Raw genomic sequence first — 24139 nt, 5'->3', positions numbered from 1 at the left:
ATAATGCTCCCTTCTGACTTTAAAGTCTGAGTCTACGAGTCTATACGGCAGACCAGCAAACCCATTCACAAACTTTTGGTGGCCTGAAAACATTGTATTTGCATATTTATTATGCAAATAATGAGTACGCAAATAAAAATGTTTTTATACACACACACACACACACACACACACACACACACACACACACACACACACACACACAGTCCCAGCCGCCGCAAACAGCTGGCTTCAACTCTGGCCATGGGCTCTGGAGCTGTCGGCATAGGTGTGACCTGGCAGTATATCTCTGTGCTGCTGCCTCTCTATCAGAGACAGCAGCGTGGGGGGGGGGGGGGAGGATCCAGTGCTTGTGGGGAGCCAGCTATTAACCTAGATGCTCCTGGGCATTGGCTCCTGCTCGTTCCCCTTGCTGCCTCTAATACAGAGGCAGCAGGCAGAGGGGAAATGAGTGTAGTTGACAGAATTAACCGATAAGCCCAGGTTTATCAGTTAATTGTGTAGTTGTCTACATGTTGACATCCCCATTCCCATCCTTGTGACAGTTTGAGGCAGCTATCCTAGCCCTGTGCTTCGGAGGAGGGAGGAAGGTGAGGGGCATGATAGCTGCCCCAACTGTCCTGTCCTATGGATGGGACAGTCCCCCATATTCAGATAAGACTGCAGGGCCCTGGGGGGGCTGGGGCTGGCAGCAGGGGTTGGGCCTCCCTGTACTCACTGCAGTGGCAGGAGCCACAGGGAAGCAGAGTGATGCACCAGCCTGCACTGCTGCTATCTCCCATGCTATGTCCCTCCAGAGAGGGGACTTGAGTGGGATGCAGAGGAGAGGGATAGGGTGGAGCAGGGCTGGGGTTGGAGCAAGGGATATGGACACACACTCCTAGTGCAGAAGGTGGGTGCCTGCAGAAGACCTTAAATACCTTGCCTCTATAGGCTCTGCTTACAAAAACTCCCCAGAGTCACAGATTCGCTGACTTTTTTGTGGGGTAGCCACCATTATCAAGTGATTTAATCTCTTAAAAAAAAAAAGCCAGGAAGAAACACTTGAAATTCTTCCCAAGGAGTACCCCAAACTCTCTTGCCACAAGAAAGCTGGAAAAAGAAACAAAACAAAACAAAACAAAAAAAACACAGAAAAACTGTGTCCCTGCTAGCTGACCTCTCAGGCAAGGCAGGCGCACACAGAGACATGTTACCTTCCAGGACACAAGAATCAAACCTTTGCCTTAGAAAAGATGATAAATAAAAAGATATCCTTAATAAATCGTACTTGGTTGCTAGGTATTACAGAGCAATTGAGAAAAATCAAAACACATAGAACATAGTATCTCTGGGTTGTATCTTAAATAGGGTGAACATGGGAGGGAAGAGCACATGGATTTTACATAGATAAGTTTAACCAATCAACCAAAACAAAGAAAAATATACATGACTAAATATACATTTCTTCCTTCACGGTTCAGTCCATTTCCATGACCTCAATTCCTTGAAAGCATGGAAAATCTGATTACTGCATGTTGCTCCCTCCAGCCCTTATCTTAGAACTCACACGAAAGGAAGCAGCACCTACGAATCTATGTACAATTCAAATTTTAACAGTCTTTCCCATTGGCTTTACTGGGTTTCTGCCACCACCCCTGGTGACTATGTGAGTTTAACCCTTTAGTCACTGGGTGTTAGCCAGCACTCCTCCTATCCATCACAACCTGGTAAAACTTTATAAAACCAATTAAAAGTGTAAGAATTACAGAGTTGGATTTATAGACGTTAATCTTGTCTTGTTAAAATAGCTGGGTTGAAGGGCATGGAATGAGAGATGCCTTTGACCCTGTTTACATTAAGATAAATCTGCTTTGGACATTGTAGACAGGTCTATCTTCCATACACATTTTACTTTAAAGCCCTGTGAGTTATATCTGTAATTCTAAATAAAGAGCTTTAATTAGTGTTTTCCCATGAAACAGAACTGATGGATAGGAACCATTCCACTAATCAATTTCACTAGTAGCATTATTGTGGTTCTACAAAACTGTTCTTAGTAGTAACACTGAATACAAAATTTACCTAGGTTTACTTCATGGTTTCAGATGTGTCTAAATATTTTTATACAGAGAGAGAACCTACTCCCCACTGTTGTCCCAAATATCTTATTGCTCAGTACTTATCAAGTTCTGTTGCTAAACTGGACACTTTAAACTGAGCTGAAGGAGCTTAGTATAAGTACTGGTTTAAGTAAGGTTTCCCACTGGCTCAGAAATCACTTATTCAAAGTTGTCATTTTTATACAGACTACCTTTTCAGATTGTTTGACTATAACATAGGCAACATTAGATTCACAGAACACTTGAACAGGAAGGGACCTTTAGAGGTCATCAAATCCAGTCCCCTGCCCTCATGGCAGAACCAAGCACCATCTAGACCATCCCTCATACATGTCTATCTAACCTGCACTTAAATATCTTCAGAGATGGAGATTCCACAACTTCCTTAGTGTTTATTCCAGTGTTTAACCACCCTGTCAGTTAGGAAGTTTTTCCTAATGTCCAATCTAAACCTCCCTTCCTATCCTCAGAGGCCAAGGAGAACAATTTTTCTCCCTCCTCCTTGTGACACCCTTTTAGATACTTGAAAACTGCTATCATGTCCCCCCCTCAGTCTTCTCCTTTCCAAACTAAAGAAGCCTAATTCTTTCAATCTTCCCTCATCGGTCATGTTCTCTAGACCTTTAATTATTCTTATTGATCTTCTCTGGATCTTCGCCAATTATTCCACATCTTTCATGAAATGTGGTGCCTCAAACTGGACACACTACTCCAATTGAGGCTTAATTAGCACAGAGTCACACCGTCGACTCCAATTTAGCTTGTGGTCTGGTATGATCCCTAGATCCCTTTTGGAAGTATTCCTTCCTAGACAGTCGCTTCCCATTCTGTATGTGTGAAACTGATTGTTCCTTCATAAGTGGAGTACTTTGCATTTGTCCTTATTAAACTTCATCATATTCACCTCAGACCATTTGTCCAGATCACTTTGAACTATAACCCTATCCTCCAAAGCATTTGTAACCCTTCCCAGCTTGGCATCATCTGCAAACTTAGCAAGCATACTCTCTATGCTAATATCTAAATCATTGATGAAGATATTGAACAGAACTGGTCCCAAAATAGACCCCTGCGGAACCCCACTTGTTATACCCTTCCAGCGTGATTGTGAAGTGTTAATAACTACTCTCTGAGAACAGTTATCCAGTCAGTTTTGCACTCTCCTTATAGTAGCCCCATCTAAGTTGTATTTGCCTAGTTTATTGATAAGATGATCATGTGAGACCGTATCAAATGCCTTATTAAAGTCTAGGTATACCATGCCCACCGCTTCTCCCTTATCCACAAGACTTGTTATCCAATCAAAGAAAGCTATCAGATTGGTTTGACATGATTTGTTCTTCACAAATCCATGCTGGCTGTTACCTATCACTTTATTTTCTTCCAGATATTTGTAGATGAATTCCTCAATTACTTGCTCCATTATCTTTCCTAGCACAGAAGTTAAACTGACTGGTCTGTAGTTTCCTGGGTTGTTCTTATTTCCCTTTTTATATGGGCACTATATTTTCCCCTTTCCAGTCTTCTGGAATCTCTCCTACTCCATCAGGTCCTTGTGTATTCTAGGATACATTTCATCAGGCCCTAGTGACTTAAAAAGATCTAACTTTTCTAAGTGATTTTTAACTTGCTTTTTTAAAATTTTATCTTCTAAACCTACCCCATTCCCACTTGTATTCACTATGTTAGGCATTCCGTCATAATCAGATGACCTGGTGAAGACAGAAACAAAGAAGTCAATAAGCACCTCTGCCATTTCCAAATTTCCTGTTATCATTTCTCCCTCCTCACTGAGCAATGGGCCTACACTGTCTTTGGTCTTTCTTTCGCTTCTAATATATTTATAGAAAGTCTTTTTGTTTCACTTTATGTCGGTAGCTAGTTTGAGCTCATTTTGTGCTTTTGCCTTTCTAATCCTGCCCCTGCATACTTGTATTGTTTTCTTATATTCATCCTTTGTAATTTGTGCTAGTTTCCACTTTGTATAGGATTCCTTTTTTATTTTTAGATCATGCAAGATGTCCTAGTTAAGCCAAGATGGTCTTTTGCCATATTTTCTATCTTTCCTATGCAGCGGAATAGCTTGCTTTTGGGCCCTTAACAACGTTCCTTTGAAAAACTGCCAACTCTCTTCAGTTGTTTTTCCTCTTAGTCTTGCTTTCTATGGGACCTTACCTACCAGCTCTCTGAGCTTACTAAAATTTGCCATCCTGCAATCCATTATCTCTATCTCAAAATAGAGATAATGGATTGCAGGATGGCAAATTTTAGTAAGCTCAGAGAGCTGGTAGGTAAGGTCCCATAGAAAGCAAGACTATGAGGAAAAACAACTGAAGAGAGTTAGAATCATGAAATCTATGGCTTCATGATCACTTTCACCCAAGCTGCCTTTCATGATCTATGGCTTCATGATCACTTTCACCCAAGAGTTAGAATCATGAAATCTATGGCTTCATGATCACTTTCACCCAAGCTGCCTTCCACTTTCAAATTCTCTATCAGTTCCTCCCTATTTGTTAAAATCAAATCTAGAACAGCTCCCCCCCCATAGTAGCTCTCTCAACCATCTCAAATAAAAAATTCCAGTGAAATCCAAAAATTTATTGGATAATCTGTGCCTGTGTTAGTTTCCCAACATATGTCTGTATAGTTGAAGTCCCTCATCACCACCAAATTCTGCGCTTTAGATGACTGTTAAGTTTTAAAAAAAGCATCATCCACCTCTTCTACCTTGGTTGTCTGTAATAGACCCCTAGCATGACATCACCTTTTTTTCACCCCTTTTAACCTAACCCAGAGACTCTCAACAAGTCTGTCTCCTGCATCCATCTCCACCTCAGTCCAAGTGTACATTTTTAATATATAAGGCAAAACCTCCTCCGTTTTCCCCACCTATCCTTCCTGAGTAAGCTGAACCCTTCTATACAAATATTCCAATCATATGTATTATCCCACCAAGTCTCTGTGATACCAACAATATCATAGATGTATTTATTTATTAGCACTTCCAGTTCTTCCTGCTTGTTATCCATATTCCTTGCATTTGTATATAGGCATCTAAGATACTTATTTGATTTTGCCTCCCAGTTCTGCCTTGTCCCTCCTTTTTCTCTGCTATTATAGCCCATGCTCCCTCCTTTCCAACCAAACTCTCAGGTCTCCCTGTGGGTTTTGGTCACCTGCCCCTGTCAAAACCTAGTATAAAGCCCTCCTCACTAGGCTAGCCAGTCTTCCCCTTCCTCGAAAGGCGAACCTGATCCCTGCTTAGCAGTCCTTCTTGGAACATTGGATGGGACTTTGTTCTGTATCTCTCAGAGGTGCAGCTGTGAATTCATAGCTCAGTGGTAGTATTTAGAGGAGGCTAAAAATGTTTAAATCCACCTTTTAGAGTGAGTCCTGAGGGACAAATAGCCACCTGATGGAGCTGCTTTGAGTCTCCTCAGTGCTATGTTCTGCACCCACTCCAATATGCACGTTCCACCCAAATGACGTCCCTCTATTCCAGGGCTTGTCATGTTGAATCAGCTAAGGAGCAAGTGACCGATTATGTGACTTGGCTGATAACATGGCCTGCACATAGAAGAGGCAGAAAATAATTCTTAAAAAATTAAGAAAGGTCTTATTGTGAGGGCCCTACCAAATTCATGGCCATGAAAAATGCATCATAGCCCATGAACTCTGGTCTCCCATTGTGAAATCTGGCCTTTTGTGTGCTTTACCCTATGCAATATAAATTTCACAAGGGGGACCTTTGTTTTTCAAATTGGGGGGTCCTGAGACAAAGGGAGTTGCAGGGAGTTTGGAAGGTTATTTTAGAGATGCTGGCCTTACTTCTGCACCGTTTTCAGAGCTGGGTGGCTAGAGTGTGATGGCTGATGGCCAAGTGCCCAGCTCTCAAGGCGGTGCCCCATTAGCAACAGTGCAGAAGTAAGGATGGTAATACCATCACAGTCCACCCTTACTTCTGTGCTGCTGCTGCCTTTAGAGCTGGGTGCTGGAAAGTGGTGGCTACTAACTGATGGCCCAGCTCTGCAGATAGGAGCACAGAAGTAGGGGCAGCAACACTATATCATGCCATCCTTACTTCTGTGCTGCTGGTTTTAGTTTAGAGTGTTTGAAATTAACACTTAAAAAAATCACAGTGTTGCAGGATTTTTTTTAATTGATAACATCAGAATGAGAATGGTGAAAGAAATTTTGTTTTCCAAAAACCTAATATTTGGTGGTAGAAACAATTTGACAAAAAAATTGGAAAAATATTGAAAAGATGCACTTTCCTCCCTCCCATAAAAACTGAATACATTTTCTTTTTGAAAGGCCATCCTCTAAAAAATAGTTTGGTCAGTAAGCCTTGATACAGGGTGAGCACTTAAATACATTTTGTTTAGTAACAATAAATGAAACCCTGTAGAGGAGACTAGGAATGTTTTAAATTGTTGTTTTTTTAAAATACCCATGCAACTGCTTAAATTGTAAGTAGTTACATGATTGGTTAAAAAGTTATATTGACTGGGGGCTATTGAGAGGTTGGTTTCTATACTAAGATCATTTTTCTTTTTTTTAAATCTTCAGAGTTTTTCTAACTGCTACTGAGCAAAATTTGACAGCAACTGGCAGATCATGCTAACGATGGCAAAAAACTTAGGTGCAGATCTTCAAAGATAATTGGGCACCAAATAACTTCTCAATATCTTTGAGGATCTGGATCTGCAGGTCTTTTCTCTGCAACTCAGGTGGTCTAGAAAATGAAAATTCATATTTATTGTTAACTTGCAGTAGTAATTCCACAGTATCTTCATACACTTATCTAACAGGGAAAGTGAAAGAGGCATATTTGTGGCTTTAAAAAAAAACAATTTTGTAAAGTTAAGAGAAAAGTTACTAGTCCAGATTCTAGGCTCCATTGACTTGACTTTGGCTAATGCTTCAGGAGCAGTGCAGATTAAAGAGATCTTAAGAAACTCTCTAAAGAGTCTCGTGGCATTGGAGGGGCAAGAGGAATACTTGGGTTGCAGCTCCTACATCATCTCCCTCCTGAACTCAATGAAATGTGAAGTATGGTCAAAGTGCCTCCTTGTCATGTTGATCCTGAGTTGCCAAACTGGCTGCTTGCAACTATAAGCAGACAGTGGACAGAACTGTCCTGAATCTTGTATACATTTTGCTAAGTTTGGCCAACACAGAAAAGCTCCAAGAATAGGTTGCTTCAAGAGGTTTAGAAACTAATTTTGCAACCCCTTTCTCTATTGCCATCCACCAGCCTCTATAGATGTCCAGTTTTATGGGAAAAGTGATGACTGGAACAGCCCCTAGAAGTAGGAAGAAGGAATGCAAATCCATTGGCCACTTGGAATAAGAGGGAAGTTGTCTGGTCCCTTGTTGAGGCCAAACTGGTAAAGTCCTGTTTTGGGGTTGGGGTTTTTTTTTTTTTGCCTTCCTCAGAGCAGTCAGGAAATACAGTTAGGTTAAATAGGAGTAAGATTCAGTAATCAGTGGTAGTAGTTGGAAGGGATGTTGGTTTGTCACAACTTGCAGACAATTACCATTACAGTTAAAAGGCAGGATGTTCTCAGAAGTAAGAGACCTGTGACACTGATAGTGGCTTTAAGCCAATGGGATGGGAGAGATCTTGTGGCATGCCTGGACCAAGTTCCAGCTCTGCAACATTTCAGTACCTTCTGTCCCCTTTGCAAGGCATTGTGGCTCTGAGTGAAACAATTCAGATGAGTACCCTCGGTTATGGGCTCCACAGTGGTAGCCTTGTAACCCTGCACTAGAGTCACTTAAAATGCTTGGTATCAGAGTGTGTGTTTGATAGGAAAGGTAATAAAGTTGTAGACTGACATTTAATGTCTGTCCTCATGTCCTCATTTACAGACTAGGGATGTTAAATGTTGATTAACTGAATAGTTGAGTAACCTCATGAATTCTTAACAGTTAGTCGACTATTCTATAGTCCTCGAGGGCAGGGCCAGCAGCCAATGTATCAGAGGAAGTAGCACAGGGTGCCAGGTGGGAGCTGGTCCGCAGTAGTGTGGGGTGGCAGCAGCCCCTGTCTATGGAGGGTCTGACCTCCCAGACCCAGCATGAGCCCAAACTGAGTTGGGCTGCCAGCTTGCCTTGGTTCCTAATACAGGCAGTCCCTGGGTTACGTACAAGATAGGGACTGTAGGTTTGTTCTTAAGTTGAATCTGTATGTAAGTCGGAACTGGCGTCCAGATTCAGCCGCTGCTGAAACTGACCGCCAGTTCTGACTTACATACAGATTCGACTTAAGAACCCCAAGCGTCCCCAAGTCAGCTGCTGCTGAAACTGATCAGCGGCTGATTCCAGGAAGCCCGGGGCAGAGCAACTCTGCCTCGGGCTTCCTGTAGTCAGCGCTGGTCAGTTTCAGCAGCGGCTGACTTGGGGACGCCTGGGGCAGAGCAGCTGGGGTGCTGCTGGGTTGCTCCAGTAGTGCCCAGAGCAGCGCTGCAGGACCAATCGGCAGTGCCCCAGCTGCTCTGTCCCATGGTCCAAAACAAAAGCCTGGTCTGCTGGGGGGGGGCACACTAGCTGCGCCCCCTCCCCCCCCCCCAGCAGACCAGAGACACGGGGAGCAGAGCCGCAGCGGCAGCAGGGTGCCGCGCCTCTGAGGCTTTGCTCTGGCAAAGTCTCAGAGGCGCAGGATCCCGCTGCGGCTTCGGTCCCGGTGCCTGTGGTCTGCTGGGGACCGTCCCCAGCAGACCACAGGCACCGGGACCGAAGCCGCAGCAGCGGCGGGTTCCCGCGCTTCTGAGACTTTGCTCTGGCAAAGCCTCAGAAGCGCGGGAACCCGCCCGGTGCCCCTGGTCTGCTGGAGACGGTCTCCAGCAGACCAGGGGCACCGGAGCAGCTTACGAACGGGGCCTTCTCGCCCCGGAGCTCGCAGGTAGCAATCCGCCACCTCGACCTCCGGGGCGAGAAAGCCCCGTTCGTAAGTGCGGATCCGACATAAGTCGGATCCACGTAAGTCGGATACTGCCTGTACACTTTAAATGCAGAGCTGCAGCAAGGGTAGAGCCTGGACTGAGCTTGGCTGCTGGCCAGCCTGCTAAAAAATTTACTGGCAAGGGATGGGGGGAAGGAAATGCATGTAGTCTATAGCACTAACCTACAAGCTTTTGCTTATCGATTAATTGGTTAATCAACTACACTATTACATCCCTATTACGTATATGTCCTAAACCAGAGGTAGGCAAAAGGGCCTCCGCGGGCTGGATCCAAGCAGGTTGATCTGGCCTGTGGAGGCCCTGCCACTCCCCTGCTCTCAGGCCAATTAGAGACTGGGGGCAAGGGGAAGTGCATGAAGTTTCCTCTGCCCTGCCCGGAGTAAGTGGCTTTCCTGCCCCAAAGCCCTGATTGGCCTGGAGGCAGAAGTAGGAGTGTGTAAAGTCTCCTCCCACTGACAGGGGCATTGAGTGCCTACAGGGAACCTCTGGGGGAGGGAGGGGAAGACAGAGGTGCTCCCCCACCCCCAGATCAATCATGGTCTGGGGGTGGGGAAGCAGGGAAGTATCCTGGTCCCACCCCTTCCACTTGAGACCCCGCCCCTTCTGGTGCAGCTTGGCGCCACTTCAAAAATTTCGGAAGTGTCCCACAGCAAAAAATTATTGCTCACCCTGTCCTAAATGCTACTCTGGTACAGCTGAGCACCTGGCTTATTAAATGTGGAAGCTGAGTATGCTGTATCAATACATTGATGATAAACTCACATATCCTTTACAGATGACCTGCTAAAGATTTCTTTTTATGGTTTGTTTGACACAATATGCCTTTTAAACAATTTCACTGATTGGTATACACCTTCCAGTGCTTCATTTAACAGAAACACCATTTAATTTATTTATTACCTTAGAAACAGATTAAATGTCATGAGTAGAGGAGTCAGGGATTACTCAGTATCATAGGTGTTGGCTGGGTGTTTTTCTCATTCCCTAAACAAAGAGTAGGGTGCAGAATCTGTAATAGAGACTATGTTCCCACATATTTATTATTCAATGACTGAAAATTCCTTCTAGGCAGTACACATCTCCTTTGAAACAGCCTTGCCCATCTTACTCACAAAGAATCCCAAGCTCATACACACTCCACACAAATCCAACAAAGCACTTAACTCCCAAATTGCTTCATGCATCAAGTTTTGGATGTACTAAACCTATGATGCTGTAGTCTAAATTGCTCAAATACTGATTTCTAACTCTGCTATTGTATATCCAACCTCATTATTTACCTTAATCTTTTCAGACAATGTTAAAAGGAACACATGAATTAAATAGTTGGCAGAAGAATGACAAGTTTTGTCCCGAATCAGTATGTAAATAAAGAATAGATGCCACAAACTGATCTGTCAAAAACATTTTTCAGTACTTTTTCAATATTTTTACCTATGTGCTCATTAAAGCAAGGCACACATTTTTCTAAGAGAAATGGAAATAAAATTTTACACTTACAAGTCTATTTTACACCATATAATGAACAGAACATTTTTGCAAGCAACATTTAATGCACATGCTTCACTGAAAAGAAGAATTTCACAGAATTTAACTGATGTAGTCTACTCCTATGTATTTCACTAACTGAGCTCAAGCTAACATTTGACTAGGTGCCATAAATTGAAATGAATCCATCTGAAGATATTGTGTTCACAAACACTGTATGAATCTCTGATAAAGGGAACAAAGATGACCCTGGGGAATTAGAGACCAGTCAGACAAACTTTGATAGCTGCAACCATACTTGAACAAATTATTTAAAAAATAAATGTATAATAATCTAGAGGATAATAGGATTATAAACAATAGTCAAGAACAAATCCATTTTATTTTCTTCTTTGGACAGAGTTACTGGCCTGGTTGCTGTGGGGGAAGAAGCAGACATGACTTATCTTGATATTAGGAAGACTTTAAGAACAGTCCTATATAACATTCTTATAAGCAAACGAGGTAACTGTGGTCAAGATTAAACTACTAAAAAATGGATGTACTATTAGTTGAAAGACTATGCTCCAAAAACAGTTAATCAGTGGTTTGCTGTCAAACTTGAAGGGCATGTCTGCAGGGGTCAGTTCTTAGTCTAGTACTAGATAATATTATTATTAATTACTTTGATAATGCTGTGGAGGGCATGCTTCTAAAATCTGCAGATAACACCAGCATGGGAGAGGTTGCAAGCATTTTGGAGGACAGGATTAGAACTGACTTTGTTTAATTAGAGAACTTTACTGAATTTCATCTTATTAATTTCAGACATGACTGGTACAACGTATTCCACTGGGGGAGGGGGGAGGGGGAAGCACAGCTACAAAAATGGGGAATAACTTGCTAGGAAGCAATGCTGCTAAAATGTATATGCATGTTATAGTGGATCACAATTTGGATATGATTCAACAGTGCGATGTTGTGAAAGAGGCTAATATTCTTGGGTGTATTAATAGGAATGTCATATGTAAGACACAGGAGGTAATTGACCAGCTGTAATCCCTCTCGTGAAGCCTCAGCTGGAGTGTTGTATCCAAGTTTGTGCGCCACACTTTGAAAAAAGATTTGGCTACGTTGGAAACCATAGGAGAGCATAATAAACATAGGCTTTGTCTACTCTACACTGCCAGTTTTTTTTGGCAGAAAATATGCTAATGAGGGACTCCTTAGCATAAGTCTATCTCATTCACATATTTTCTGCCATTTCTTTTTGTGTAAGGGTCTTTGCACAAAATGAAGCAGTGTGGACTTTTTTTGGCACAAAATCCCCGTTTTGCGCAAGATCCTTATGCCTCCCTGGAGGCATAAGGATCTATGCTTATACTATAGTACTTCTGTTATTCAGGAGAATATACACCACTTTTACAAAAATTAATGGGAGAGTCCAGTGAGGATAAACATAAGAATTAACTTTTGTCAGGTGTCTACAATGTTATTGAACCTTAAGGTAACTTCTAAAAGCAACCAGCCATGGCAGCAGTGAACTAAGGGTGGTTTGTGTGCATGCACACACGTGTGTTACAGAGAACAGCCACAGACTTGTCAGGTTGTCACTGGCCACTTCCCATTTTGAGGTTCAGATCAAAATAGCATCCTATGATTTCCTGGACCTGCCAGACCCACCAGCAGATAATGGACTAAAGTGGATAGCTTCCACCTGCTGCTGTTTTATAGGAAAGCCCTTATTGGCCTGCCAATACCAGGACTTGGAAGAAACACAGAGTTAACTCCCTAACTAAGGGGTGCTGCCATTGGTCAGCAATCATAGTGCCCTCTAAGTGGGGGCTCCAATCGTCTCAAAATAGGCTAGTTGTGAAGGGCCAATCCTTTCCTGATGTCAAATATCCATTGTCAATTTACAGCATTGTCTGAGAAGTCTCAAATCTGGTAGTTCAAATGCACAGAAGAAGAGTATACAAGGAGTATTTTAGAAGTAAAAGAAAATACATTTGCCCAAGGAAAGAAATCCTTTTACTGCACTGTATATGGTAGGACAGCGATCAATGTGTTTAATGTAAAGCATTATTTTTATACCCACAACAAAACATGGACCTGCAGAAGTTTTCAAGCAATCTTCTAACAGCTTCATACGAGTCTTCTGGAGCTCAGGACTCTCCCACTCTTCTGTTTCTACTCCCCAGTATAAGTCTATGACCTGGAAATCAATGTATAACATAGTTAGTTTTTCCATTAGTTTAACCTTATCCTACATAAGATGAACAAGATCTCAAAGAGATTTGTTTTTTTATCTTTAAGAGTTCATGTGGTCTTAGAGCAGTGGACAGATTAGGGCGATATTCCCAGGCCTGATATGGACCTGATCTGTGATGTTAACTTACCTCTGTATTTCCCCTCCCACTGTCTTTTCTATTTAGTCTGTAAACTCTCTGGGGCAGGGACTTTTCTTTCTATATGTTTGTACAACACCTAGCAGAGTGGTGCCCTGATCTCAGATAAGGATTCTAGTTGCTATTGTAATACAAATAATAAATGAATGGGAAAAATCCTGGTTGCTATGAAGTCAACTAAAGTCTTGCCATTGACTTCAACACAGCTCATATTTCACCCAATAAATTTTTGGCCCATCAGAGATCAAACTAGTCTGTTCTAAAATGATCAAAAAGGCAGGACTGGATTAGATACCGTAATATCACTCCTCCTTTGTTCCTAAATGTTTTGTTGCTCTAGAAGCAAAAAATGCACGAATGGTATAATAACAGATGGCTTGCTGTTCAGACTTTCATCTGTTGCTATAGATTCCATTTTATAATACTAATAAGATGCAAGCAAATGCCTGGAAGAAGCTAGTTGAAGCTGCTACGTTTATTTAGAGAGGTTTAGTGATGAAGTGTGGTTTCACTACATATTTTAACTGTTAAAGGATGGAAGGTTCATTATTTCAGACATTTTATTTAAAGGAACAGAGTCTTATCTGCCCAAATCGCTGTTTTTTTTTAAATAAATGGATCGTACATCCTGCTGTGATTTGCTTATTTATGCTGCTCTCAGTTTTCAATATAAGTATGTGCTACTATTATAAAGAAGTTATTACTGCACAATACAAAACAGCATGGGGACATGCCTTCATTAGTTAATTTACATATTTGTATTGTAGTAGCACCTAGAGACCTCAATCAAGATGGAACCACACTGTGCTTGATGCAGTCTGAACACAGTAGTAGAAGAGTCCCTGCACTGAAGACCTTACCATCTAAAAATGTATATGGTTGATGTGTTAGTCAATCCACTTGGAAACAGGCAGATCTTCTTAGGAAGGCGCTGGTAACAAGGATGAGTTATAAAACCCAATCCTGTAGAGTTTACACATGCTTTGCTGCCATGAGTACTCATCATATTTAAAGTACTCAAAGTTAAGCACATGCGTAACTGCTTGCAGGATTGGGGCCACAGACACTACACACTACAGGTAAGAGACCACATGTGGTGAAACAGTTCAAAGCATGAAGTGTATTATATAGTGGAACAAAAGTACATAATGACAAAGAATATATACGTATAACATTACTTTATATAAACTCTGTCCTAAACACCTCAGCAAGAAACCTCTTTGCAGCTCTTGCCATATCTGTCTTCTTGCATCTCTCTGTTTCGTTGATTTTTCTCTTTCCAAGTGTCACCTGAAAATATTTCTTCTCAGCCTATTTATCTCTCCTTCCCATTATTTGTATCTATGGGTATGTGTACACTAGCACCCTCTTTTGAGAGAGGTATGCAAATGAAGACATTCGAAATTGCAAATGAAGCCGGGATTTAAATATCCTGTGCTTCATTTGCATAATTGCATTATGACACTATTTCAAAATAACAGACGCTGTTAAGATGTGGTTATTTCGAGAGAAAACCCTTCCCGCCCCGGTTCTCGTTGGCTCTGTTTCATCCTTTGTGGCCAAGGGGAGCCACAGGAAGCAGCATGGGCCAGGCCACCACTTCCACAGCTCTCCTTGGCTGCAATGCACGAAATGGAGCCAATGGGAGCCATGAGGCTCCCTGGCCACGGCACCGGTAAATAAACAAACCAGGGCAGCCAGTTAATGTGTTTCTGAGAGTGATTGTACAGAACACTTTCAGAAACACTGGGCTAGAAGATGTTGGTGGAGGCCAACAAGCATGGTTTTGATCTATAGGTAATTGCACTGTTTTGCTGAAGCTGATGGATCCACTAGACATCTCTCATTCATTCTAAATGAGGGAGCAATTAAATGTCCCTTTGTTCATAGACAGCTGAAACAACAGAAACCACCTCAGAAGGCACAGACCAGCATAGGAAGGATTGTACAAGGACCAAGGGTGACTTTGCTAGGACTGACTGAAAATGTAGGGGCTGAAGAATTGATTGGTGGAAAGAGAGGGAGAGAGAGAGAACGAATGCATGCATGGCAGAAAGCAGCCAGAGAAGCAAATGGAGCACAAACAGAACTCCTTGAGGCACACGACTGACTGAAAATTGAGCACAGATTTTGGAGCAAGAGAAACGGCTTAGGGAAATGGGCCTTTGTATTTAGTCTTTGCAAATAAACAGGATTGCAAAGAACTAACTGATTCTATCGATAATTTATACTAACAGAAATAACCACGTAAGACCCTAAATATCGGTTACTCTCTCAGGCTAAGTGGCAAAATTATTAAATCATAGAACTGGAAGAGACCTCAAGAAGTCACCTAGTCATGGCAGGGCTACGTGTTACCTAGATTGTCTTCGACAGGTGTTTGTCTAACCTTCTCTTAAAAAAAAAAAAAAAAAAATCTCCAGCGATGGAGATGCCAAAACCACCCTACGCAATTTATTGCAATGCAAAGGATAATCTTTTAAGCTTATAGTTCACTTAGCACTAGTAAACGTGCTTTGGTAAAAAAAATCTTAGCGATATGGGCACTGACTCTATGGGTGCTTCAGGGCTGAAACACACATGGAAAAAAATTAGCAAGTACATAGCCCCCACCAGCAATAAAGTTCCAGTCCTCTCCCCAATGCCTACCACCCACTGGTGACCCCACTAATTAACTCCTACCCTTAGAGCATCTCCTGCATGCTGCAGAATAGCTGTTCCATGATGTGCAGGTGCTGGGAGGGTAGGATCAGGGAAGAGGGGAGTAGGACAATGGATAATTTTCTTTAAAATGGTTTATAATTTTATGCCTAGTAACTGCATATCCAAACAGGAGTGCATGCACAACTTTGCATAAAAAAAATAAAAGGCCACTTTTGAAAATTTTTTGGCTCCAAAAATAGCTTTCAGCACTTGCATTACACCATCATGGCCAAATCATGAATCAGGTGTATTGTGAGCAAGACACAAGAAGTCATTTTTCAACTCTACTCTGCGCTGGTTAGGCCTCGTATTGTGTCCAATTCTGGGCACCGCATTTCAAGAAAGATGTGGAGAAACTGGAGAGGGTCCAGAGAAGAGCAACAAGAATGATAAAAGGTCTAGAGAACATGACCTATGAAGGAAGGCTGAAAGAATTGGGTTTGTTTAGTTTAGAAAAGAAAAGGTTGAGGGGGGACATGATAGCAGTTTTCAGGTATCTAAAAGGGTGTCATAAGGAGGATGGAGAAAACTTGTTCATCTTGGCCTCTGAGGATAGAACAAGAAGCAATGGGCTTAAACTGCAGAAAGGGGGGTTTAGGTTGGACATTAGAAAAAAGTTCCTAACTGTCAGGGAGGTTGTGGAATCTCCATCTCTGGAGATATTTAAGAGTAGGTTAGATAAATGTCTATCAGGGATGGTCTAGACAGTATTTGGTCCAGCCATGAGGGCAGGGGACTGGACTCGATGACCTCTCGAGGTCCCTTCCAGTCCTAGTATTCTATGATTCTATGACCTCAAAGCACTGTGCTATAACATGATGACTCTGCATCTCCATGTCATGCTGTTGCATTGCAATGGGGTGATTCAGTGTCAGGCTATTAAAAAAATCAACTGTCACAATGGGAGGACACGACAAGTTTGCCCTGCCCATCAAGCTGACATAGGTGTCAAACCTATCTGTGCATGAAAGATGCTGAGAATCTGGAAAGAAGGAGTCTATGGGATACAATGAAACCAGATGCTTGTGACAGATGTCAAAGTATACTATTTTTTTCTTATTTGGCAACATTGCTCAACAAATGTCCATCCTAATAGAAATATTACTCAGTATTATTGCCTAAGTGAGTTGCCAACCTGATCCTCTGTGTAAGTGCTGTCTGCCTAAGCTGGATTGACTGGGGGCTAATCTATTTGCATATTGGATTTCTTTTGGTTTAATGCTTTTTATTCACAAGTCAGTGTTTTCTGCTTGTTTTCCTCAGCTTGTCATAACACCTCCTTTTAGGTCCTTTTTTCCTTACTAATTGAAAAAAATATATAAAAAATAAAATGCTAATTTTCCTGGAGGGCGCATTATCTCACTGAGCCGTTTAAGCAGAAAACACTGTAAATTGGTAACAATACGCATGAACTTTTCTGCTTAAAGTTGGATGTCTTCATTTCCTTTGTTCCGTTTATCATACATGTCTCTCCCCCCCCCCCCCCCAATTATAAAACCAAAGATGGCCTCAATTAACAGGTGCTAAATTATCATGGGAAAATGTTTCCACTTAAAGGAAACTAAGATGTATCTCAATCTGCTTAAAGAATCAAAATAGCATGTATTCTGGAGATATCCTTTCTAGAATACTTTATATCTCTACTTTAATAACAGTCCAAATCAAAATACATGTTTTTCAAAAACATTTTCATGATACACAGAAAAACAAATAGAACAAATAGATTCCACCCTAAACGAATTCTGAGATGGAATTAATATGTTCAGTCACATTTTCCCACATATGGTAATTACATCCCACAAGAGTGGTCAACACAGGCAGCCTGACAGATCTGATGTTTTTCAACAATTGAGACCTTGTTATCAGTGGAGCCAGATGACTCAGGAAAAAACTGGAGCACTGAATATATTAGAATTAATTTAAGTGAGGTCACGATTATCAAGTTGATGACTACATATTAGGAATGTTAGATTTCGTGTTTAGTACCTCTCCCCCAGCTGTGCCCACTGGAGCTGCTACTGCCATGGAGAAGCGCTTCTCATCTGGCCTCAAGTTGCTGCAGTTAGGGAGGACTGGGTTAGGGATGTTAGGGTACATCTACACTACAACGTTAATTCGAACTAACTTAGTTTGAATTAGTTAATTCGAACTAAGCTAATTCGAACTAATGGATCCAGACTAAAAAACTAGTTCGAATTAGCGTTTTGCTAATTTGAACTAGCATGTCCACATTAAGTGGACCCTGAACCAGACTTAAGGATGTCCGGAAGCAGTGCCGGCAGGGCATCAGAGGAGGACTTAGAGCATGGAGATGCTGTCTCAGGCTAGCCGAGGGCTGTGCTTAAAGGGTCCCGACCCCCACCCCAGACAGACAGTTCTCAGGGGTGTCCCGCTTGCAAAGCAGTCCTGGCTTGGATTGCCCGGAGTACCCACACTGGGCACATCACAGCACTCGGCCATCAGACTGGCTGCACTTGCCACAGGCTGCCATCTGGAGAGAGGGGGCAATTGGGGGGCTGCAGGAGAGCTTCCACCCCCAGAAGCCCACAGAGCCAGCCCAGTCCTCCTCATCGGGGGTGCGTACCCCATTCCTCCCTCACCTCCTTCCACTTACCCTTCCCTAGCCCCTCTTCTTGATGTACAAAATAAAGGACAATTGTGTTCAAAAATGGAATCTGTCTTTATTGAACAAAACTGGGGGACACTGGGAAAAGGAGGTGGGAGAGGGGAAGAGAGAGGGTGGGAGAGGGGAGGGCAACTAAATGATCAGGGGTTGGAAACAGGTCCCATATGAAGAGAGGCTAAAGAGACTGGGACTTTTCAGCTTAGAAAAGAGGAGACGGAGGGGGGACAGGATAGAGGTCTCTAAAAGCAGGAGTTGGGTGGAGAGGGTGCATACAGAAAAGTTCTTCATTAGTTCCCATAAAGAAGGACTAGAGGACACCAAAAGAAAGGAATGGGTAGCAGGCTTCAAACTAATAACAGAAAGTTGTTCTTCACAAAGCAGAGAGTCAACCTGTGGAACTCCTTGCTGCAGGAAGCTGTGAAGGCTAGAACTAGAACAGCGTTTAAAGGGAAGTGAGATCAAGTCATGGAGGTTGGGTCCATGGAGTGCTATTAGCCAGGGGGTAGGAGTGGTGTCCCTGCCCAAGGTTTGTGGAAGGCTGGAGAGGGATGGCACGAGACAAATGGCTTGGTCACTGTCTTCGGTCCATCCCCTCCAGGGTCCGTAGGGTTGGCCGGTGGCCGCAGACAGGCTACTGGGCTAGATGGACCTTTGGTCTGACCCAGGACGGCCACTGTAAGCTCAGGGCTCAGGGTCGGGGGTCTCAGTGGACCACCTTGATTTTCATGCACACCTGCTCCTGGGTGGCCAGGCTAGCAGCTCTCCTGCCCTAACCGGCCACTTTCCTGTGCCTAGTGCAGAGGTCGTGGACGAGGTCCACGATGTCCGCACTAGCCCAGGCGGGTGCCCACCTCTTGAGGTCCCGGGCAAGCTACCAGGAGCCGCCAGCCTGGTCCCGGGAAGAGGGGGAGGGCTGGGGGGCATCAGGTGGGTGGCTCGATCCGTGCCAGGTGCAGAGTCTGCTGGCTGGGTGCTGGCAGGCTTGCACCTGGCACGGGCACCGTAGCCAGCCCGTGCCCCTTTAAGGGGTCCGGGGCCGGGAGGGGGGGCAGACAAGTTTCCCTGGTTTTGGCCAGAGTGGCCACCAGGGAAACCTGGGGAGGGCTAGCCTCCCACTAGTTCGAATTAAGGGGCTACACACCCCTTAATTCGAACTAGCTAGTTCGAACTAGGCTTAATCCTCGTAAAAGGAGGTTTTCCTAGTTCGAACTAAGTGCTCCGCTAGTTCGAATTAAATTCGAACTAGCGGAGCGCTAGTGTAGCGCCTATTAAAGTTAGTTCGAACTAACTTTGTAGTGTAGACATACCCTTAGTGAGTAGTCAACTACTCAATAAGCATAAGCTTATCCGGTAGTTGAGTGGAGTATTGACTCCTTGCTTCCTTCCTCCCTTGCTGTGTCTCAGAGGCAGCAAGGAGGGGGGAAACAGGAGCCAGCTTAAAAGCTGGTGTCACGTTACTGGATTTTGCGGGGGGGTGTTGGCCCCAAAAATGGTATAAAAGGAGGCCATGTGAGGTGCTGAATAGAAGCTTACTGTCTGCTAATCCTATGTACGCTAGTCATGTGATTGTATAATGTCTGTGTGTGTGTAGTTCGGAGTCTGTAATCTGTGTAGATACTGAATATTTCTCGGCATGTGGTTGAGCAGTGGGCAGAGCCCGACCTATGGGCATGCTAATCAGCGAGGCCCTGTGGGACAATGGCACTCAATGGGCCAAGGACACACCTAAAGAATGAGTGGTGACTCATACCTAAAGGCTACCAGCAGGGGACACAGGAATAAGCCGTGGGCCAGGTGACCTGCTGTAGCCAAGAAGAGACCAGGAAGGAGGGATAAATAGGCCATGTGGTGGACTTCATCTTGGTGTTCAGCTCAGCACTTCATCCCAGAGGCAGCAGTGCAGGGATTGAAGAGCCAGAAAGAACTGTGGACCCATCCTGATTCTAGGATGTGCAACAAGGACTCTTAAGCCAGCAGCTGTAACATCTCTGCTAGAGCCTGCATTGAGGACTGCGAGATTCGATGCATGTAATGTATGATTCTTTAGCAACCTTACTCTCATGCTTTTCTTTCTTGTGGTAATAAACCTTTAGAGGACAGATGCTAAAGGATTGGCTCAGCATGATTTGTGAGTAAGGTCCAGAGGGTAAATTGACCAGGGATCTGTCGCTGGTTTCTTAGAACCGGACAGAACTTGTTTGGGGTAGGTGAGATTGGATTCTAAGACCCCCCCCACCGGTGTATAGGCCCGGGGCCATCTGGGGCACGGATATTGCTGGGGTGTCAGAGGGGTTTTGCTCGTGAGGCTTCAGGCAGGCAGCTGAAGCGCTCTGTGGGACTGGTTTGTGGCCTGTTTGGAAAGGTCACCAGTCTGGGGGCTGTAAGGAGCCCCGAATTTGAGCAATTCGCCCTGAGCGGACACCCTCAGCTGTGCCCAGACTGGCCCGGTCCGTCACAGCTGGTTCCACCCAGCACCATCTATGCAGTGCCACCTGCCACCCCCTACTCTCAGCTGCCTCTATCAGAGGCAACGACAGGTGGAGGAGAATAGGGGAGGCTGCTGCGAAGTAGTCTCTGTCCGCAGCAGGCTGAGGCTTGCATGGGCAAAGGCTGCTCCGGTGGCAGCCGCTCTCCATGAAGTTCCCAGCAGGGAGCTGGGCCTCCCCACGGACAAAGACTGTTGCAGCCAAGTATCCCCCGTTTGTGGCAGCCCGGGCTGGCCATGCGCAGGGCTGTTCCAGTAGCAGCCCATGCCCACGGCCACCCCTGGCCACCGCGAAGAGGCTGCTCCGGCACTATCCTCTGCCCGTAGTGGACATGGCTGTCCACCGCAGACAGGGGCTTCTGAACTGAGTGTGAGCCGGGACCGAGCAGTCCCAGCTTGTGCTGGTCTGGGACACTGCACCTCTGCATTTTAGCAGAGCAGCCCGTATTGACTAATTGTTTGCGGCAGCCTGGGCTGGCTGTATGCAGGGACTGCTTCAGTAGTCGGCTCTCCCCAGCACTCCCTCCTCACTGCTTCTTTCTGATAGAGGCAGCAAGAGTGTGGGAGGAGGGGAAGCATCTAGTCGACTAGTGTGTTGACTATCGGATACGCTTTTGCTTATCGGATAGTTGACTAGTCGATTAGACACTTACATCCCTATGCCAGAGTCCACAAACAGGCACAGAAAAGAAGTAAAAAAAAGGGGGGAAGCCAGCACCAAGAGGGGAGAGAGATTGCACCTCTGCTTGTAAAAGGAGCAAGTTAGAAAGCTGATGGGACTCAATTTCAGTTGTGAATAAACTGCATAAGGTGTTGGACCAGCACAAAGCTCTCTGCATGGTTTGTTGACAGAGAAAGAAGTAGGCCCAAGAAGACCCTGTTACATGTGGAGGCTTATCCAGGAATTGAGCCAGCACAAGGGTTTGGCAGCCCAGGCAATGGAGGAGACCCATTGTAATGGTTGGTAAACAACAACAACAAAATACAGATGGGCCCTTAAAGCATTTTAACAATTCCACTACTTGGAGCGATGGGTTTCGCTTGCCTGGCAAGCAGAGCAACAGAGAAGCCTGCTGGAGTTCATAAGGTAACAAGCCAGCATCCAGCAGCAGCTCCTACAAAAGTGGTAAGTTCTCTGGTGGGGGATGGTACCCAAACACAAAGCCGAGAACTATGTAAGATGGGCCATGCCGATACATTCCTGGACACTGGATGAGATAGGGCAACCTGGGCTTTGCAATTGGCTCCCTGTCTGTCAGGGGAAGCCCCAGCAGCCTACATGGCCCCAAAAGGGGAGCAGGCCAAAAATATGAGACTGTGAGGGCAGCCATCCTGTTCTGGACGGGGCTATCTACTGAGAAGTACTGCTGAAAGTTCAGATCAGCAAGGTGGACAGGAGGTTTACAGCCCCAGGCATTTGCCCAAAGGTTGGTGGACTAGGCCACCTGCTGGTTGCAGCTGGATTCTCAGATGGTGGCAGAAATACGGTATTAGAACACTCTGGTATTAGAACACTTCCTTCAGGGCCTTCCTGAAACCATATGAGTGTGGGTCAGGCAACATGCACTAGACAGCCACAGAACAGAGCCTTCCCATCCATTGAACAGTTCAGGGAAGCTGCCCCAGATACAGAATTTGGGAAGGGAGGGTGGGGGGGGGGGGGCGAGAGAAGAAGAGCTGGAGGTGGCCTGGGAATTACCATAGGTAGCCGAGCACTAGAAGCAGGAGCCAGGCCCTCCCTCATATTCACCAGCAGTATCAGGAGATGCAGAAAGTGGAGCAGCCCTGTTCCATACTGCTATCTCCTAGCTGCATTGCTCCACTTCACTGTGGTTGTGGAAAGACGAGCCCAGTGGGCTGGGGCCAGGTTGCTCCATTTCCTGCCACCACAGTAAGTGAAGGCAGGGGTGACCTCTGCTACTGGTGCCAGCCCACCCCTCCACGCAATCTCCTGGCTTGAAGGAAGGCGTGCAATGAGGGTGGGAGGGTGCGGAACATAAGTGGAGTTTGGGGAAAGGGGTATAATGGGTGCAGGGACAGAAAAAGGCAGAGTGGGATCCTAGGGCAGAGGGGAGGTAGTCCCAAACCCTGTACCCCCCTGGAGATGATGCTGGCTGTGAAACTGACAAAGAAACATGCAGAAGCAAAATTTCCCAGCAAAGGTGAGCACCTATATAAGGGTCCAAAGTTAGGAAGGAAGGCCAGAGAACCAACAGCAGGAGGGGGCATGGACAGGAAGAACCCCAAGAAGTTCCAGCTGGAGCTTGACCTATTTGCTACCAAGATGGATAACCAGGACACAAGACAGGGGACTGCCTGTATATGGACTGTGGTTTTGCCGAGTTTAGTGGCTGCACTAAGGCTGGAAGGAAAAAAAGGGCAAAAACTCCTGAGGGGGCTTGTGGATATGACCTCAGCTTGCTTTCTTTTCTGGAGGGAGCTAGTGAAACCTCACTGGATGATTCCAGAAGCAATTATGGACATAGAGAGTGTCCATGAGAGGCATTGCTTCATAGCCCCTTGAGGTCTGGCAGACACTTTGGTGTAAGCAGGTTGGGGTAATGGAGGGGAATGCCTTATCCAGTTGTCTTGAGCACAGACTGAGTCTCTTATCCATTGGAAAGCGAGGTGGTGGGAGAAATTCCATATTAAGAAAAGGAAAAATGGAGGGAGAGTGAGGATCTCTCCCCCAAAGAAGCAGGAGAGATCCGAGACAATACAGCCTGAGTCAGGAGGACAAGGATATAAGGAAGGAGGTACAGGGGAGACAGCTGAAAATCGATAGCAGAGGTCGGGGGACAGGGAGATTTCTCCCTTCATCCCGTGACAACCCCCAGGAGAAGAAACCCAGGCACAGTCTGGAGACTTGAGAGAATCTGGGACCCTGGGTGACCTGAGGGATGAGGGGAGCAATCTTGATCTACTGACAATGCAACAAGAGAGACTGAGAGGAATAACCCCCAGGATGGCCCTAGTGTGAAGACAAATGAGTTGCTACAGAGCTATGGGAGTGTCGCTCTCTCACAGGGTACGTCTAAACTACATGGCTCTGTCGACAGAGCCATTTGGATTAGTTTTCTTGACAAAGGGAAATGAAGCGGCGATTTAAATAATTGCCGCTTTATTTAAATCAAAATGGCCGCCGCGCTGCGCCGATCAGCTGTTTTTCGGCACAGCGCGGCAGTCTAGACGGGGATCTGACGACCCCAGAACCCTTCGTCGGCAGATCCTATAAGCCTTGTTCCATGAGGCATATAGGATCTGCCGACGAAGGGTTCTGGGGTCGGCAGATCCCCGTCTAGACTGCCGCGCTATGCCAACAAACAGCTGATCGACACAGCACGGCAGCCATTTTGATTTAAATGGAGTGGCTGTTA

General features: G+C 44.9%; 1 protein-coding gene across 1 annotated transcript in view; it reads right to left on the bottom strand.

Moving 5' to 3' along the window:
• Positions 1-24139, bottom strand: part of NWD2 (NACHT and WD repeat domain containing 2) — a 132929-nt gene that overhangs the window by 46232 nt on the left and 62558 nt on the right. Inside the window, exon 3 of the mRNA XM_075930602.2 lies at positions 12639-12755. Coding sequence (XP_075786717.2) covers positions 12639-12755 — 117 coding nt within the window. The remainder of the gene's footprint in view (positions 1-12638; positions 12756-24139) is intronic.

Source organism: Pelodiscus sinensis, chromosome 4 (assembly GCF_052426305.1).
Source record: "Pelodiscus sinensis isolate ZL-2025 chromosome 4, ASM5242630v1, whole genome shotgun sequence".
Classification (NCBI taxonomy): Eukaryota; Metazoa; Chordata; order Testudines; family Trionychidae; genus Pelodiscus; species Pelodiscus sinensis.
This window is presented reverse-complemented; position numbering and strand designations above follow the sequence as displayed.